This window comes from Strix uralensis, chromosome 3 (genome assembly GCF_047716275.1).
Source record: "Strix uralensis isolate ZFMK-TIS-50842 chromosome 3, bStrUra1, whole genome shotgun sequence".
In the NCBI taxonomy this organism is placed as follows: Eukaryota; Metazoa; Chordata; class Aves; order Strigiformes; family Strigidae; genus Strix; species Strix uralensis.
In genome coordinates this window covers 129,353,765-129,372,761 of record NC_133974.1, presented here as the reverse complement: position 1 = coordinate 129,372,761, position 18,997 = coordinate 129,353,765, and the positions used below count along the sequence as shown (strand labels likewise).

General features: G+C 43.3%; 1 protein-coding gene across 1 annotated transcript in view; it reads left to right on the top strand.

The window, feature by feature from the left end:
- Positions 1-18,711, top strand: part of ISM1 (isthmin 1) — a 41,326-nt gene extending 22,615 nt beyond the window's left edge. The window contains exons 3-6 of the mRNA XM_074864911.1: positions 7,813-8,080; positions 11,762-11,905; positions 15,078-15,167; positions 16,820-18,711. Coding sequence (XP_074721012.1) covers positions 7,813-8,080; positions 11,762-11,905; positions 15,078-15,167; positions 16,820-17,337 — 1,020 coding nt within the window. The 3' untranslated portion in view covers positions 17,338-18,711. The remainder of the gene's footprint in view (positions 1-7,812; positions 8,081-11,761; positions 11,906-15,077; positions 15,168-16,819) is intronic.
- The last annotated feature ends 286 nt before the right edge of the window (positions 18,712-18,997 follow it).

The following is an 18,997-nucleotide window of genomic DNA, read 5'->3' as shown; positions in this document are numbered from 1 at the left end:
ATATTTATGATACCAAAGCCATCTTTGCTATTGCCATTTTGGAACATACTATCTTTGTTGATATTAAATGGATATTTCAAATTCTGTTTTCAGTTTTCTGGTGCAAAATTTGTTTGTGAACAGATTCTCTTTTGGTATGCTATTATAAAATGCAGCCATCCCTGAAGGTTATAAGAGAACAAGTCTTTAAGTTTCAGCTCAAAATGTGGTCTTCTGTATAGAATTGAGACATACAGTTTGTTTCTGCAGCAGCTGCTTGGAGTAAAAAAAAGTTGTCTGCAAGAAACTTTGTTATATGTTATTCCTCAAACTGTTCTTGGGTTTGGAATGGCCTCTTATAAGCCACTTGCATCTTGAAACTTCAAGGATTAGAAAGAGGAAAAAATGAGTGATTTGTTTTTAATTCAGAGCCTTAAAGCAAAATTGGCATTAATAAGCAGTCTTTTTTAACCAAAACAATAAATTGAAATGTTGTTCTGCCTAAGATGTACTTATAAAAACAATACACTAATAGAACTGGGTTTCTGGTTAAATTAATTCCTGGCTTCTTATAGTCCCCCAGCCCACAAAATTACCATCCTTTTCATATGTCTAAGAAGTACGTATGTAAAGATATAATAGACCTGTTGGTGAGAGACCAACATGATCGGGTGAGAACAAGCTGTCTCCAAGCTGCACCCCATTACGTCATAGATGGCTTGCGATGTTAAGAAGCCCAACAGATTTGGATCAAGTGCGGGTCCAATACTTGACGGGCCAAGGTAGTAAACGTGTTCAACATGTGGTGACTGTACACATCCCTCACGCTAGGAGAAGCCTTCCAGAAAGCCTTAGGAAGGGAAGGTAGGGAAGCTACAGGGGCCCCAGACTGTGGCATGAGGTAAATAGCGTAACGTCATTGTTTGAACAGTATGTAAACTGCAGAGGAGGACAGGATGAAACAAAAAACTTCTCTGATTGGTAACAGCATTTAATGTTTAGACCCAGGGAACAGATAAATGAGATGGAAACATTTCCCTGCCTTGTCTTTACAGTAACTGCTTCTGCTACGACCTCTTTTTCCACCACCTGATCTTGGAAATGTGTCAGCCAACTATGTCAGCAGTTTTGCTGGACTCTGAGAACTGGGAAGCCTGGTCCTATAAACTGGAAAACATTGGGCAACATTAATGCCAGAGCTCTTGTGCACAAGGATCAGCTCTTTCAGAAACAGGCTCTCTAAGGTCTGCATTATATTTACTCTGCTCACCTAGGTGCATAAATAGGGAGATACAAAGCTTCTTTAAGTTCCTGGTTGACAGTCCTGCAGCAGGTCAGGCCTTATGGAGATAAAACTCCCATTAATTCATTAGAGAGTCAATGAAAGTTTATTTCTTTGCCTAAAGGTTGTAAAAGGTGGCCTACTCTTTTGGGAAAAACAGGATTATAGTGACCTCTTGCTTGTTAAACAGTACCGTACTAACCTGAATGGAAATCATGGCAGTTGTTAACTTGCAAATTTCTCATCAGGTGCTTGGCAGGTGAGAGCAGAATCAGTACTGCTTTTTCTTTTTGCACAATGGCTCCGGGCTCTGTAGGTTACAATCCTGGGAGCGTTAACTCAAAAGTCCTCCTATGACAGTGAGGTTGGAAAGGAGAAGAAAGCCTGTATGTTAATCTAGCGCATTAACTTCTCAAAGACCCACAACTTCTTTTCCCTTCTATTAGTACAAACCAGTATGGACCAAAAATTAGCATTTTTAAGGGAAATCATACCTGGAAATTTTAAAAACAGGCATAAAACCCAGCCTGAAAAAACAGGTCGAAAAGATACTCCAGTCAGTTCTTTTCATGGCCATTTCTTCTCTGGTTTCCTGTGAGGCGGCAATTGCCGTATCATGTGTCGTGTGCTCTTCTGGGGAGGAGGTGATGGATATCAGAACACCATCACAGGAATTCAGAAAATTAACATCTCCCCAGGTACTACTGTATTCATCAGGTGATAATCAAATATACGTATGGTGGACTGTCTTCTAGAAAAACCTTGGAAGCAACAGTCAGAGCTGCAGTAATTGAGATGCAATTTGACTTTCTGCATGCAAGACCAGGAGGACACTTACTGGTCCTTCTGTGGCGTTCCAGCCTTGTAAAATCTCCCATCATTTCAAGTGGCATTTTACACTTTAGCATTGCTTCCACGCTGGTTGGTTGAGAGTAACTGCAGTAGCTGCTGTTGAGCAAAGGCTGGCTGTTTGGTTTGGGGTATTTTTTTCTCTTCGTTTTTGACATTTTAACAATTCCATCAACGCCTGGAAGACTTCTGGATGAGAAGGTGATTACAAAAACTGATCACACATTTTCTTTGGATTTCCTTTCACAAGTGGAAAATCCCTTTTGTGTAGGTTTGCACTCGTTTGACGAACTAGCTGAGGGATGCCTATGCAGACCTTGTAATTGAGCAGGGTTATTATTCAGACTAAGACAGAATTGTTCTTACCCCTGAGTAACAGAATGCGGTCGCATGGGAGGTGTATAGGGGCCTGCTTATTTTCCATTTCTGACGGATTTTTCTCATCTGTTCCAACCAACCTTTTACAATCTCTCAGCTCTTCTCTGCAGCTGATCCTCTATACGGAGCCAGATGCTTCAACTTGCAATTGAGCTCTTGCTCTTGTCCCTCCCCTTTTCTTTTTACTCCTGGTTTCCTAGGCTTATGTACCGTAACAGGTAGTGCGCTGCTCTCTGTTGTCCCACTGCTTTGCTGCTTTCCTAGCAGTGCTCAGCACCAGGACACATGAGCAGAAAAGGGAAAACTCCTTACTGTTTGTCAGGCAAGGGCATTTTGTTGATATTAATGCTCTTCTGAGAACTTGAATCTCGATCAAGCTTCACAACCAGTATACCTGAAACACAGCTGGGTGAGTTCCAGTTGCGATGGAAGTGTTGAACATTTCTGATGAGGTGACAGGGTCCAAATAGAAACTGTGCAGACTTGGGTAGGATTCCTGTCCTAAAAACATGTTGATGTACCCTAGAAAACCGAAGTAAATCAGTATATGATTAAATCTGTTGTGATTATTTTCCTCGCTTTGGGTGGTGGGATTGGTCATAGCTGCTAGGAATGGTTTTAAGCCAGAAGGAGTTAATGCTGCCTGCTTGGTCGGCCATATCCACCAGTCACACCACTCCAGTGCTGCTGTGTTAGCTTTATTTATTCTCTGTTATCTACTCAGTTTCTACCTTCTCTTAAAAAAATTCTACACAGAACCACTCTAGGAACATACCCAACTACAGAGAAACAAGGCTGTATGATCTGCTTTTAAAAAAGAACTGCAGACTTAAACCGGCTCTTCTCTGGGCTCATTCGTGGCCATTTCCCTCACCTCTATTTATCACGTGTCACTTTTAACACATTTTATTAGATGTATTTTTAGGTAGCATTTCTATTTGTCCCTTGAAGCTGCTGGTTTCACTGCACTGGAAAGCAACACCCTCTCGGTATCGTCACAAAAGACTCAACAGTGTCTGTAAGACTGAGCTCATGCCTAATCTAGCACAGTAAGAACTGAAGGGCTCCAGTAGTGCTTATTTCTCGTAATGCCTCTAAGGCTTAATAGTTTAAGGTAGTAGCAAAGCAGTTGTCCCTAGCTGCAGCCCTGGAAGCACAGCGTAGCCTTGCCAGGAACTAGCTAGTCCTTTTAGCAAACTGGAGAGACTAGTCCATGCAGAGCAGGCTGCCAGAGGGCCCTGGTTAAACCACTTTCAATACCGGGGCTGTTACTACCTCTGTGCAGATTTCTTAATGTCACGGTGTAACAAGAACTCGCTGCCGAGTGCAGAATTCACAGCTGGGTTTCAGACCACATTTTTAATTCCGGGGTTCAGTTGGGCCCATCAGAGAGTGCAGATAAGATTGACAACATTAAATACAAATTTCAGGTTTCAAGTCACATTGTCTTCTTTGCTCCCAGCAAATTTTGAGGGTCCTTGACTTTTCATCAAGTCCAGAAAAGCGTTCTAAATGAACTGTCATGACATAACCAGAAGTAAATTGGTGTCACTACTGATACCATTTTAACTGAAGTTGTTAGGTGGTGTAATCCTAAATTTTCTATTTCAGTGTCTTATAATGAACTCATTTCTGTTCTGCTGTGACGGTTACCTCATTGCTGACTTGCACATATCCACATTTACGGAATGGCAAGTTCTGCATTGCAAATTTGCATCAGTTGTATGAGGGAAGCAGAGGATAGAAATGTCATAGAATCCTCTGCTTGCACAATGTTACAAATGTAGTTCTTCCTGAAACATAATCTTCCAGTTGCCTAGGGCAATGTTTACACCATTAAAGTGAATCCAGCAACTTTGTCTCAGTAAACAGGACGAAGTACACAGAACTTTTTGTGCACTCCAACAGGCAGGGATAATATTTATCTTCTGTATATTTTTGGCCAGGAGAAAACTGGATGTTGGTGTCCCGAGACATCTGTGCTTGATACATTTGTTTCATTAGAAATTGACTGCAAATTTGTTGTTTTGATGTACCTATGCCAATTGTCTTTAACAATTTTTAGAGGAACATCCTTATTTATAGCTCACGCAACCATAAAAGAAGCAGCTTCATTTTAGGTTTGAATACTTCTGGAGATGATTGTGGATTTATACGAGAACCATATTACCACAGACATTTTGGGAAGCTTGAGAAAAAAAATAAATAACCTTTACAGTTCTGATAATCACTGGAAGAAGAAATCAGAGAAAATGAAGTCTTTAAAACAGTCTCCAAGATAGAAATACTAAACCAGGTCTTTTTTTTAATTTTTGAGAGAACATGTTTTTGTTGGAGTAGTTATACAGCACAAAAGCTTTTCCAGAACTGCTTTAAATGCCCATTTTTAATGACTCGAGTTCTAGATCTGATTTCTTTTTTTCCTTTTTATAAACAATCCACAGTATAGAAACTGATCAAACAAGATACATGTTTGTGTATCCTGTATATTTATAGTCATGGGCTAATGTTAAGTCTAGCTGTAAGTACTGGGAAGAATTCAGTGAATGCTGATTTTTTGAAATTTTAGACTGTGATAATTGCTCACCCGACGCAGCAGCCTCTTCACACATCTCTGCCCTAATTTTTGGGTCATACCATGGCGGGATTACAAGGATTACTTGCTGATTTCCTCCTGCCTCTGGAAGGCCCATTAGAGTTAAATGGGGCTGGGCAGAGCATAGCTGAGTCCCTGAAAACAAACAGAACTAGGGTCGACTGAAGCTGCCTTTTTTTAATTTCCAAGAGTGGCACTTCAGACAATCCCAGGATTCTTTGTAGAATTCCTTTCACTCTATGCTTTTTATGCCACAAATTAAACAAACAACTTGGTAATCAAAGCTTAAAACAGCAGAGAAGAATATAGGCGTGTGTCAGACTACCACACTGGATTTTCTTTTTGTTGTGTTCGTTTTTTAAATCGGCTGTGTGTTGGAAAACTCATTTTAAAGGCCTTTGTAATAAGCCTCCTTAGCAACAAAAGAAAGACTGAGGAGAGATATCTGATTGCACAGATGGGGCTTGAAAGTAAATTAGTGGCAGTGCTGCTGGTGGGCTGAAGAGGTCTTATGACCCTGGAAGTTTGTGCGTTACACCTGCCTCTCTTCCCCGGTGTAGCACATAGCTCGGCAGAAGTTTCTCTGTCCCTACGAACCCTCTTTTGCTTAAACTGACTTGGCATCCTGAATAAATACTTTAAATCAAATCCCTATGGTTCTTCAAACTGTACCTGGCTGAAATGATGCGAGTTCATGCTGCTTCACTACAGCTTACCAAAGCAAATGGAATGATTATCAAGTGCCCCCTGCCTTTTTTTATCTTTTTTGGGTTTTTTGTTTTGAGTTTGGGGTCTTTTTCACTTTGCTGAGTCATTGCTTACAGAGTTAATGTGGTCTTAAAAATACTTGCTACTAAAGTACTAGAATCAGGCTAATTTTTCACGTGGGCAGTACTAAAGCCCCGCGACTGGCCAGCCGTGCACAGTGTTAGCCGCTCAGTAACACTATTTCCTTTCACTTATTGTGAAAACTCTGTTTTGCTTGGATAGATGCGACAATTTTGAATCCCTGAACTAACCCTGATGTTTTCAAACTTATGAAATCCATTTTAATTCTTGGTCTGTAGAAACTGAGGTTTAATGAAGTAATCATTCCAATTCCATATTTAGTCTGGGAGTAAAATATCTCTTGTGTAAAGATGTTATTAGGCTGACAACTGCACTCTCCCTCGCTCTTGCTCTTTCCCCCAGTGGAGCTTCTTAGTAGCCTCAAAGTTGTTTCATTTCAATGGCTTGGTCTATGGTCAAATGAAATAGATGCAAAATCTCCTTTCTCCGAAAAAGGATGCGTGGGCATTGTCTGGTCTGTGCAGCTGTGTCTGCAGCCACGAAGCTGTGGCAGCAGTTCTGGTTTGCTTCCTCTGTCACACTCCTCTGTGGATCACAGGTAGCTGAAGAAACACAGACAGTCTTCTCTTTCTTTTTCTTGTGTGTCTTGCGATTTTACTAATAACAGCTGTATGAAACAAAACTTTTTATCCATAATGCAAATCCATAGAGCCATGTAGATTAATTTTAGCATAAAAGTACATTATTCTGTTTTTCCAGGTTTTACACAATTTTCATGGAGTACTGTCTTGAAAGACTGCTTTGTAAATCTATAAAACATGAAGAATACCTCCGTACCTATTAAACATCATAGTTGTATCTGATAATCACTTCTGTATCACAGCTGTTTACCCAGTCCTGCGTAATCCCTGAACCACATTTGCATGAAGCATCAGAGCATTTTATGATTTATCTGTGGCCACGCTACGCTTGCATGACTGATAGAGCCAAGGGTTCTGATGGCTAGTTCCTATTTCTACTTAAATAGGCACCTGTATACACGCACAGCATTTATCCAGGAGTTTCACAACTGCACATTGTTCATCACAGAAGAGAAGTAATCAAGGGTTCTTCCTATGCAGAACTATATTTACATGCATGCATGAGGGAATCGAGCAGCAAACTTTGAGTCTTGGCTCTGGGCTTCTGTAGAAGCCGTAAAGAGGTTGTACATCGTTGCACTCTCCAGCACAGAAAGCGAGCCTACTTCAGAGGGCTCAGCAGCAAGTGACTTAGCGACGGTTGAAAGAGCTGCTGGCTCTCATCACCGCAGAGTGTGGTTTCACGGAGCGGTGACAGCCCACGCCGCTGTGTGATGGAAACGCTGGTGCTGCGGGGAGGCTGTGCGAGGGGCTGGGCTCAGCTGCTGCTGGAGGGCAAGGCAAATGCAAACCCAGCAGAGCTCCCGGGCTCCACGTCTTCCACCTTTGCACTCATGAGCTTCCTTAGCCCTGTCTTGAGTTAGTCTGAGTCCTTGGAAGGGGCTGTGCATGCTGGTGTGCTTCATGCTTGCCTCAAATTCAGCCTCAGCGTAATTAGAGTAACAGATTTGGTTTTCTTTTTCCTGGTCGTATATGTTTGGGTTTAAACATCTTTCCCCCATCAGGCAGAAAATTCTGCTGCAAAGGTTTTAGGCACAGCGTGGGTTATTATTTTGTACGGGATTTTTCCTAGCCTTTGTTCCAAGGTCTGATTCAGCAGAGGTAGCAGAAGGAATCGCTCAGCCGCTGCATATCTCTGGGCTCAGTAATCCACATATGGTTTACAACATGTGAACCCTACAGCATTACACAGCCCCTTTGCAAGGCAACACTGGTCATTTGTCTTCGCCGTATAGAAAGTTTCCCACTGACTAGGAGGAGATACTGACAGGCAGGCTGGTCTGTTTTGCATCCTCCAGGTTACCATTGAAGTGGTGGATGGCCCCGACACTGAGACAGACAAGGAGCTGCAGAAAGAGAGCAGCAAGCCCAGCTGGCCAGTCCCATCACCTGACTGGAGGAACTGGTGGCAGAGGTCCTCCACCTTGACTCGCATGAGCAGCGGTGACCAGGACTACAAGTATGACAGCACTACTGAGGACAGCAACTTCCTAAACCCTCTCGGTGGGTGGGATAGTCATGCACCCAGTCACCGGACATTTGAGTCCAAGGAGCAGCCAGAGTATGGTAAGTTTGCGTTCCAGGCCTCTTATGGGCATCTTGGGATTGTAAAAACGAGTTTGGGGGAAATGAGAATGGTGAGGCATCGCTGAAAGTAGGCCAAGCAAAATAGAATTTTTCAACATGTGGCTTTTGTTCATCAGCTTTTAAATACAAATCTGTGCAGATGCACAAGCTGTACTGTGGTAGCTGCATTCCACTAGTAAGTCTATAATCTTGAAAATCATACCAGTTATCCCATAAGAGGACCTTTTTTTAGTCCTAAGTGTACTTTTTTTAAAAACAAAGGAAACAAGGTTTCACATTTATTTTTAGAGTAAGGATAAGTACAAATTTAGAACCGTGCGGTGGTTTGGGAACCAAAATATAATGATTGGATAAATAAGCAAGATCTAAAACGTGGTAGTATTTGGTGGATACACAAATAAGATGAATTATCTTGGTGCATGTTTGGGGAGTGGCATATGCAGCAGGAACATTGTGTATTTGCGTGTGTAATTCTCTTCCAGATGTGTCATGGCGAAAACAATTGTTTTCAGCTTGTTGTATGAAACAGTTGCAGAAACTAGAACCAGAGAGGAGCTACAGTTATTCACTGCCCCAACGGGCTGTAACTATCCACGTGGGAATGACTCGAGGGGGGTCAACTAATATGTGCTCACAGATAGCTCAGAGCCTCTCGGATTTAAGTTGTATGTAAATACGGAAGGGTTTTAGTTAGAGCAGGGTTTCAGAGCTACAGTAGTTTTACCCTGGCACTTCTGTTGCATTCTCTAGATACTGCAGCGTGGCTGTCATGCACTGATTCAGTCTTATTTTTCCCATTTTGGTTAACTTTAAGTCCTAGAGCCTTAACAGTTGAGACAGACTTTTCGTGGAGTGGTGTATCTAAACACATACATATGTATTACATTTTGTGGCCAGAAGATTAAAGTCTATCCCTTCTTTTTGCACCTGCATTTATTTGTGGGCACACTTTATGGCCAAGAATTCATATATTAGGTAGTTATTCATTTAGGTAAAATAAAATTGCTTTCACAAATAATTGTGGTGGGAAAAAAAGAATAAGAATTACAAACATAAAAATAGGAAGAACAGGTTGAACTCCAGCTGAAAATCTAATGTGATGTATTTAATAGTAGATACTGTGTGTTTCATGGTGCAGTATAAACACTAGGTAGGTGGGCCTAAAAATTATCCTAGAGCTCTGTGCCTTACACCAGAGCACCCTACTAATTGGAAAAGATTCCTGGCCTTCTGACTAACCTAAAATGTCCTGTGCCATCGGCCTTGGCCAGGAGGATGTAGCAGCAGGTCCTGCCCGTGTGGGGCTTTTCTGCCCGTTCCGCCCATTGACCCGTTCACACGTTTCACAGCTCTATCTCCCTCGTCCTGCCTCTGCCAAAAAGTACCACACGGCTCTGCCTGCCCTTCTTGGGCCTCCCAGGCTGGGCTCTTTGACAAGCACTGCACCTGCTCACCCTCCCTCTTCCTCACCAGGCACGCAGAGAAAGAAAATCAGAGTTGGAAAAGAGCTGGGAAGGAGCGCAGGGCCAGGGAGAGAGGGCAGATCACATTTTCCTGAGGAGACTTATGCCTCTTGAGACTGCTGTAGTGCCCACCTGTTGGCAAACCCCAGAGTCACGGGTCTTTGCACACAGACAGTAGCCATGTTCCCACCCACATCACACCGTGGACACCCGATTCAAGTGTGGTGGCTTCCCGATTGGCAGCAGTGTATGAAAAGGAGGAAAAGCACATAAGGTCCTTGCCATGAGGAACTCGTATCTAGGCAGCGTGCTACAAGTGAGATATATAACCTTCCCATACTCCTGGCAATAAATGTTTAATAGCACCCCACAGAGTTGTCGTCAGTCATTACATATGGTACAAATCAAGTTACGTGTTCTACTAACCAGCTCAGGAAGCCCACAGACAGCACGGAGAGGGGGGAGCGGGAATCGCGTGTAGCACAGAGGCCAGTGCAGGCAGGGATCTGTCCCTGTGTCTTGCCTGTACATACACATTCAGCCTATAGCTATAGAGCAGGGCTGGCTCAGTCACTAAACCCGATTTTGCGTTGCTACCCGCGCCAGTTTAACCCAAATGAACAAAGGCTGCAGGTTATGATCACAGGGTCGGTTAAATATCTCCTGTAGGTTGCAGAGAAATCCATTAAGCCAGACATTAGGCCCACAGTATCCTGGCTTGTATCAGCAATAGCGTGGCCAGCAGGGACAGGGATCTTACCCCTGTACTCGGCACTGGTGAGGCCGCACCTTGATTACTGGGTTCAGTTTTGGGCCCCTCACTACAAAAAGGACATTGACTGACTCGAGCATGTCCAGAGAAGGACAACAAAGCTGGTGCAGGGTCTGGAGCACAGGTCTGATGGGGAGCGGCTGAGGGAACTGGGGGGGTTTAGTCTGGAGAAGAGGAGGCTGAGGGGAGACCTCATCGCCCTCTACAACTACCTGAAAGGAGGGTGCAGAGAACTGGGGATGAGTCTCTTGAACCAAGTAACAAGTGATAGGACAAGAGGGAATGGCCTCAAGTTGCACCAGAGAAGGTTTAGATTAGATATTAGGAAGTATTTCTTTCCAGAAGGGGTTGTTGGGCGTTGGAATGGGCTGCCCAGGGCAGGGGGGGAGTCCCCATCCCTGGAGGGGTTTAAGAGTCGGGTTGACCCAGCGCTGAGGGATCTGGTGGAGTTGAGAAATGTCAATGTTATGTTAATGGTTGTACTAGATGATCTTCAACATCTTTTCCAATCTAGATGATTCTGTGATTCTGTGATTGACATGCCCTAGTGAGAGCCAACACTCAGCTGGGGAGGCTGGTGGGAAGGCAAGACAACTGGGGTTGGTCACAGACTCCATTCGGTGGCCTTCCCAAGGCGGGCTGTGCAGCGGATAACTCAGCACACAGTGGAGGCTGGTTCTGAGGGGCTTAGATACGGACAGTGGCACCGAGCCACGGTGGCGCAGGCTTGGTATCGTTTGCCCTTGGATGTCTACCAGAAGACAATATAGTCATGTTTCATTTTCAGAAGGTTCCTGCTAGTAAACAGTCAGATTTTATGTTATTTAATAACTCCCATGAAATGGTACAAATTGCATGTTGTTCTGGGTGCAAGGTGCATATGCGGGTCCCTATATTCCTGGCAGTATTCCTTTAATATCTTTTTCCTGTTCAAGGGACTGAAAAACAAAATTACAGTTTTCACGTGTGATGCTCAGGCTCCCATAGTCCAACATTGATTGTGCCCTAAAAATTAATTGAGTATTGTTGTGCTATCAATGTGTGTTTTGAAAAGAAGAAACATTTATCCTGTGCCTGATTAGTCTGTGGTCAGAAAAGATATTCCTATATACAGGAAAATTATGCGAATAGATGTGTACTGTTAGTTCATGACCCAGCTTTGCAGCTGAGGATTCTCAGCTGCCAGAAGGTCAAAAGAGAAAGGAAATATTTTTTCAAATAATGTTGCATGCATTTCCCCGAGGAGCATCAAGTGTGAAAACCATTTAAACAGCAGGCTTATGCCTGGCATTTAGCCCAAGTTTCAGGTAGAGACATCTGGACTCCATTCTTGTTTTGCCTTCTTAATAAAAAACACTACACAGTAGTTTTGGGTAGTAGGAGTTTTGTTTCTTCATTTCCTTCCTCATCTTTGTTCTTACACAGATTATATTGATGGCGAGGGAGACTGGAGCCCGTGGTCCCTTTGTAGCGTCACCTGTGGGAGCGGCAATCAGAAGCGGACGAGGTCCTGCGGGTACGCCTGCACCGCCACCGAGTCCCGGACCTGCGACAGGCCCAACTGCCCAGGTGTGACCATGTTACTGGAGCACAGGGCTTATGAGGAGCGGCTGAGGGAACTGGGGGGGTTTAGTCTGGAGAAGAGGAGGCTGAGGGGAGACCTCATCGCCCTCTACAACTACCTGAAAGGAGGGTGCAGAGAGGGGGGATGAGTCTCTTGAACCAAGGAACAAGCGATAGGACAAGAGGGAATGGCCTCAAGTTGCACCAGAGAAGGTTTAGATTAGATATTAGGAAGTATTTCTTTCCAGAAGGGGTTGTTGGGCGTTGGAATGGGCTGCCCAGGGCAGTGGGGGAGTCCCCATCCCTGGAGGGGTTTAAGAGTCGGGTTGACCCAGCGCTGAGGGATCTGGTGGAGTTGGGAACAGTCAGTGTGAGGTTAATGGTTGGACTGGAGGATCTTCAAGGTCTTTTCCAACCTAGACGATTCTGTGATTCTGTGATTCTGTGATTCTGTTCACGTGAACTGCTGTCAGAGGAGAGTGGGAGCAGGCAGCCGAGGGTGGGGAGGGGAACCCTCCCATGCACAAAGCCCAGGGCCTGCTTGTTCCCCGGCTAGGTGGGAGTTGTGGTGAGAAGAGACTCGCTGGTTTTCAGGGCCATTTATGAAATGGCAGGTTCTTGGCTGGTAATGATATGCTGCTAGATGCAGCCTACTATCTCCTGGGACTTAAAAGACAAGTACAGACTTTTTTTAAGTTACGGCCATCATTTTTGTGAACAGTTTTGTATTCCAAAGGGTATAATCTACTCTTTTGAAACAAATTTGTGTATTTTAGAATTTCAGAACAGCTGTGCTGACTGCTACCTCAGAGAGCTCCTATTTTGCTGTGCAGTGAATGGGCATGCCTGTGTTGTGAACAAATAGCTCCCCCCTCCCCCCGCCCGCCCCCCCGTTATCTGGCTTTTAAGTTTGTGCCTAATGTATACACAGTTGTTTTAAGACTGCATGTGTGTTAATATGAAAAAAAATACTTTAAATACCTGCTTAGCGTTTCGCTCCAGAGATATTGGGTTCATTGGGCATTAAGCTACAAAATGTCCTGTCCTAGACAGCCAGTGTTAAGGTGGAAATGTCATCTCTGTTTCATTACATGTTGCTTGATAATTGGAGAATTATAAAACAGCAAGTTTGGTCCTGCAACAGCTGCGCACAATGGGATGAAGGAACGTATAGTTTTGGCTTGAATGTATTCAAAAAATATGGCCAAGGAGCCTTACCCTAGCTCCTGCCCCTCTACAGGCACTGACACTTAAATGCCAGTAACAGAGGTGTCCTTACCATCATGCAGTTTTTGCTTTGGTGGAAGCAGGGCTGAGCACTCAAACCTACATCGTAAAAATTTAAAGCTTCTATGGAAAACTTTCCTATGATGTCGTTTAAATGCTGCTGTGCATTTGGATTTAGGCGAGTTTGTAAGGCAGTGATGCAGTAGCTGCCACAACGCATGGGATATGTGCAACTGCATTACTTCCCAAAATCAAAGTAAAAACACATGCCGTGGTGGTATGCATTTCACTGAGTTTACTTAATGACTCAGAAAGGCAGAAATTCTTAAATTGGAGGTCAGGTTTTTTTTGGTGGGAAGCGAAATGTCAGTAGTGCTGGAGAGAAGACATAGGAGCTTCAGTGAGAGAGTCGGAGAGAAGCTTCTCACTCGCAGAGCGATGCGTGCATCCATTGCAAGGTAATGGCTGCTAGGCAGCTCAGAACAATGTTTCTGGATGCTGCCATACCTCCTAAACCCTCGATAATAAGGGATTCATTCCAGAAGAAAGCATGTACCCCCAGTTATATTCTCCAGTATTTATTACCAGCTAGCATCAAACAGTGGCAAACTTGAAAGAATATATTATGTCATATAACAGACCCCCAGCGACCAGCCAACAAAATATATTCACTCTCTGAGGCTGTGCTGACATTTTTAAAATTACAAGGGCAAAGCTCAGCTTCTACTGTTTATAATTCCAGCAGTGAATTACTGCCTTGTAATGGGTTCTTGGGTATCTATTATTCTGCATCTACTGCTGGAGTTAAGGCACAACCCTATGATAATTTTATTGAAAAGTGGCCTGAGGCTGTTTTGAAGCTTTGCAAGCCACTATTATGCCCCAGTTCAGGAGATCAGGAGAAAGCTCACTGGCAAGAAGATGGATGGTGGACAGACTTCATAATTAACCATATAGTTATCACATATTAAAGAGCTTTCTGCCCTCTTTGGAGGTCTTTAATTCAATGGGGAGGAAAAAAAAAACCCAAACCTGTTCAAATGGTTCTTTGAAGAGACATTTGTTTTAAGGCTAAATGGTACAGAAACCTGAGGGAAACAGTAGACTGGTAGGTAGGCCAAACTAAAGCAGCAGTGAAAAGATCTTTACTTTGGCAAGATCAATTAATAACTTTTCTGGCTATCTGTGTTTCTCTCTACTGATAGCAAATGCTTAACTGGAGGTTGTTGGAAGATCCTGATATTTTAAAATCCTGATATGTTATTTGATTGTTGTAGGTAGGGGTGATTGGTGAGGTTAGTTCTCTCTCGCCTACTCACACCTTTCAACTCTCTAGCACTGGGAGAGACCAACAAGCTTCAGTCTCCTTGTAATAGCATCATTCTTCCTCGTACATCCTGAAAAACAGTTGCCCTTATACAGATATGAACTTACTCACCCGTCTTTTAGAAAGTGGCACAGAGGCTGTCTCCTTTAGACATCACGTTTTACCTAGGGCTTTAGAGCTTCCATTGGGACACTTGTTTTTATCTTGTCAGTCCCTTGTGATATGTGCTCTGGAGGAGATGCTGGTCACATACAGCTCCTGCCTGAGTTACTGGGAGATGCTGGAAAGCCTTGCATCGGGAAGAGGAACAAAATTGGTTCCCTCACTGCTCTCCCTGCACTGGCTTCATAACTGGCCAATCTGCTGCTTAAATATAATCTCAGCTCTAAAACTTGAAAACTTTTGACCTTTGGGCTAAACTAACACTTTATCTTCCTAACACCACAGATTCCTTAGTCATTATACTTTTAAATGACCACCCTCCCCAGCAGCACCTTCAGATGATTTCCCTGCCTAACAAAAGCACCAGGCAGAACTGGGGAAGGAGGGGATGGCCCGGAGGCAGTTGACTGCATTGTGTTTTAGTAGGAAAACACCACCACCGCTAACACCTGTTTGTCTTAGGGATCGAAGATACCTTCCGGACAGCTGCCACAGAAGTGAGCTTACTTGCAGGAAGTGAAGACTTCAACGCTACCAAACTGTTTGAAGTTGGTAAGCAGCCTAGCCAATCTTTCAGTGATAGATAAGAGACTTCCTTAGATTTTCCTGTTTAGAGTCTCGCTGCGGGACCAAGATTTTGAGTTTACCTTTAAAAACATCAATAATAATGGCCATTTATTATCTTGCTTAAATTTACGATCTGAACCTTAGCTTGCTTCTGTTGTAGAATCTTTCTCCTCTGAAGTCATAGCAAATTTCTGTGCTTCTTTCATTATAAAATGGTGATTCTAGTTCAGAAAAGGGCTGTAAGTCTCCACACTAATAGAGGGGGAAAAAAAATCACTGTTTAGCATTTTGCTGAAATAGCCTCGAATGGAAGATGCTATAAAAGTGTTTTAGGTACAGCTGTCACATTAAAAAAAAAAAAAAAGACAACTTTTATGAGCATGCATAGCTTTTATAAGCATGCGTGCTGCAGTGGGGCTAGCCAAAGCAATTCTGTAGGGCCTGACTCGGTACTGCTCTAGCTAAAACCCAGCCCAAGCTCTGTAATGTTCTGATTTCATCCCTTCAATGAAAGCACAGTGTGGCCACTCTCAGGCACTGGATGCTGGACTAATTGGATAAATAATGTAATCCAGCACCTCCCTCCTATGGTGGCAGAGCACAATAGTTAATGACAGCTGGGATAGGACTCTTTAAGGAGATAGAAAAACAGGACACAGATCACTAAGTAAATATTTTGCAAGAATGTTTGCTGTAAGGTTTTTAGGTCCCAGTCTTTGCCTTGCTCCAGAGTCCTGTTAAGTAAGTGTGGAGCAAGATGTGCAGGGTTTTTTTTTGAAAGCCGTAGCATGATACAGATGCCTTAAATAATGTTTTAGGTAGGAGACGTTTAACTGGATTCTCCTGAGACTCTTGCAAAATAATAAAGTGCCAGTATTAAAAATGCTACTAGTTTATAAATCTCTTTAATCCCAGCTATAAGTTGTGGCTCTGGTGCCATTAAATCCTCCTAAGGTACAGACACTGATATTATGTCACATACTCGCTTTTTGAATCTGAATCACTTTTGGCTGCATTTGCCAGCTAAGGTGTCAGTCTCCATGTTTGAACTACAGCTGCTTGAAATACCCCTTCAGGAAGATGGAGACCAAATAGAAAAAAGTATTTGTTAGTTAAAAGAACAGAAAAAGGAATCCAGGCCTTGCTTGCCATCTTGGTATTTCTAGCATCATGAGAAACTTAATCCTTCAGCATCTGAATCTGCTGTTCTTACAGGGTAGGTGTCTGGACGAGGGTTTCAAACTGGAGACTGGCATCAAATCACTGCGATTTCCCTATTCCAGTTCTGTCACCTGTAAACCCGTGACAGTGTCTCTTGTGCTGCATGGGGATGTCAGCACCCTAATTAGAATTTGCCAGGTAGAAGAAGCGTCAGAGGTTCTGACTGGCTGGTGCTGCACCGTAACTCAGACGAGCACTGCCAGAGGCCCTGAAGCCACTCACACGTGTGATTTCTTTATCTGACAAGGCAGCATGTTAGCACATGGCAGGCAGGGAGGCGAGCTTTGGCTGCCCTTTCTTTCTCAAGCAAAGCACTGGTGCTGAACAGTTACGCTTTACTCGGTTGTTATCAGTGATCATACGAACGGGGATGCTGCATAATGTATCTTAAGTTTCCATTTCCTGCCCTTAAACAGATACTGATAGCTGTGAAAGATGGATGAGCTGCAAAAGCGAGTTCTTGAAGAAATATATGCACAAAGTGGTCAATGATCTTCCCAGCTGCCCGTGCTCCTACCCCAGAGAAGTCGCATACAGCACTGCTGAAATCTACGATCGAATTAAGAGGAAAAACTTTCGCTGGAAAGATGCAAGTGGTCCAAAGGAAAAACTGGAGATCTATAAGCCCACTGCACGGTACTGCATCCGCTCCATGCTCTCTTTGGAAAGCACAACGCTTGCAGCGCAGCACTGCTGCTACGATGATAACATGCAGCTGATTACCAGAGGGAAAGGGGCAGGTACACCTAACCTGATCAGCATCGAATTCTCAGCAGAACTCCATTACAAAGTGGACATTCTGCCTTGGATTATATGCAAAGGTGACTGGAGCCGATACAATGAAGCACGGCCTCCAAACAATGGGCAGAAGTGTACAGAAAACCCTTCAGACGAAGACTACTACAAGCAATTTCAAGAAGCAAGGGAATACTGAGAAGATTTTCTTCCTCTTCGGACACAAAATAGCATTCGTTGCCTGGATGCCAAAGAACTGATAACGGCTGCTGCATTGTCTCATTGACAGGGGTTGATCAGTTTCTTTCTAATGAATGTATATAGTTGTAATATAATACATAAGTATTTTTCATAGTGTGTGTAATTTATAAACACGTATCTCTCTATCTCACACACACCTATTTTTACATACAGACATACATAAAACTTGTCCTGGTAGGATTTTATACTGCAATAATGTTCATTTAATAATGTGCATTTCGTTTTATTCCCCAACTGTAACGTAAGTGTGCGGTGGGGAGGGGGCAGCTGCCATCACCATCAGGCCCCAGGGCCCCAGCTGAGGAGGGCACGTATTTAAAAGTTGTTATAAACAATAGGATTGAAGAATGTACTTTTCCATATGGGAATGGTTTACAAGATTAATACACCTACAGCATCAGTTTTCTCTATAATTGGTTTCATGACTAGTCATATCTAAAAAAGGAAGAATTTTTTTTTGGAAGGGTAATACTCAAAAGTGAATGTAGACAGTTACTAGCAATTTTTTCTTGGAATTCTTCCTGCTACCCTCTAGCTCAGGTCTTTGCAGTCCATCTGGGGTAGGCTTGCAGGGAGATGTAGCTGTGGATTTCCTACAGAGCAGGACAAGTCCCAATGCAGTGGTTCTGCAAGAGTTACAACAGCCCACTCCTGGAGACGTCTCAGATACGGAGCTACAGCTGTCAGGGCTTACGTCTCGTGCTGGGGAGCAGGTCTTTGGGGCAGCTACCTGTAAACTAAGCATGCCCTACATCTGTGGAGGAGTGAGGCCAAAGAAGGAAACTAGCTCAAAGGATAAAAAAAACCACCCCCAAAATCACAGTTACTTCCCAGTTTTAATATGAAGAGCATTTAGATCTGCTTGATTCTTTTAGGAAAAGGAAAAAGTTTATTTTTTTAAAGAACAGGAAAAGTGGGATACACACTCCTAAGTTCCCTGAGATAAAGCATGCAATCAGCCCTTTTCCCCCATTTATCATATGCTGGGTTCACAGTGTCCTACAGAAGAAACTATTCTTTAAGGAAGCTGTGTGGGAGGAACTATTGGTGAGTTAAAATGTCTTAATTTTTTTAAAAAGCTAGCATTATTTTTGTAAAGTATTTATTGAATTGTAACAATAACTCACATGCGGGATATGTCTCGAACACGAAAGGCTTCTGTAGATGGAACTTGATTGCCAAGAATAAGACTGTTGTTAGGCAAAGGTTTTACTTCCAAATTTTTATAAAGTGCAAGTTTACATACATTATCCTGTAATTAAGCAGCTGATACCTGCATTCTTATGAAAGATAAAAATTACACCATGGGTAAATAAATACTTACGGTTCCATCCTGTAAAAGGCCGTCTTGCTGCAAGTCAATGTCTTCATTTGGAAAACTCAGGCTCAGCATCACTAGAGCAGTGCCTGTTTTTGGGTTACGCTGTCTGACACACAGAGGTGCCCCGCATGTGGAACCTCACCCCATGGTAGAGCCGGTCTCGCACTGCAGTCCGGCCTCATGAAGGATTCAGGACAGCCATGAAAGATGATTCTTTCTGCTATATGCATACACACGTGTATAGTGTAAATCTCTTCTCTAGCTCTGTTGGCCTTTC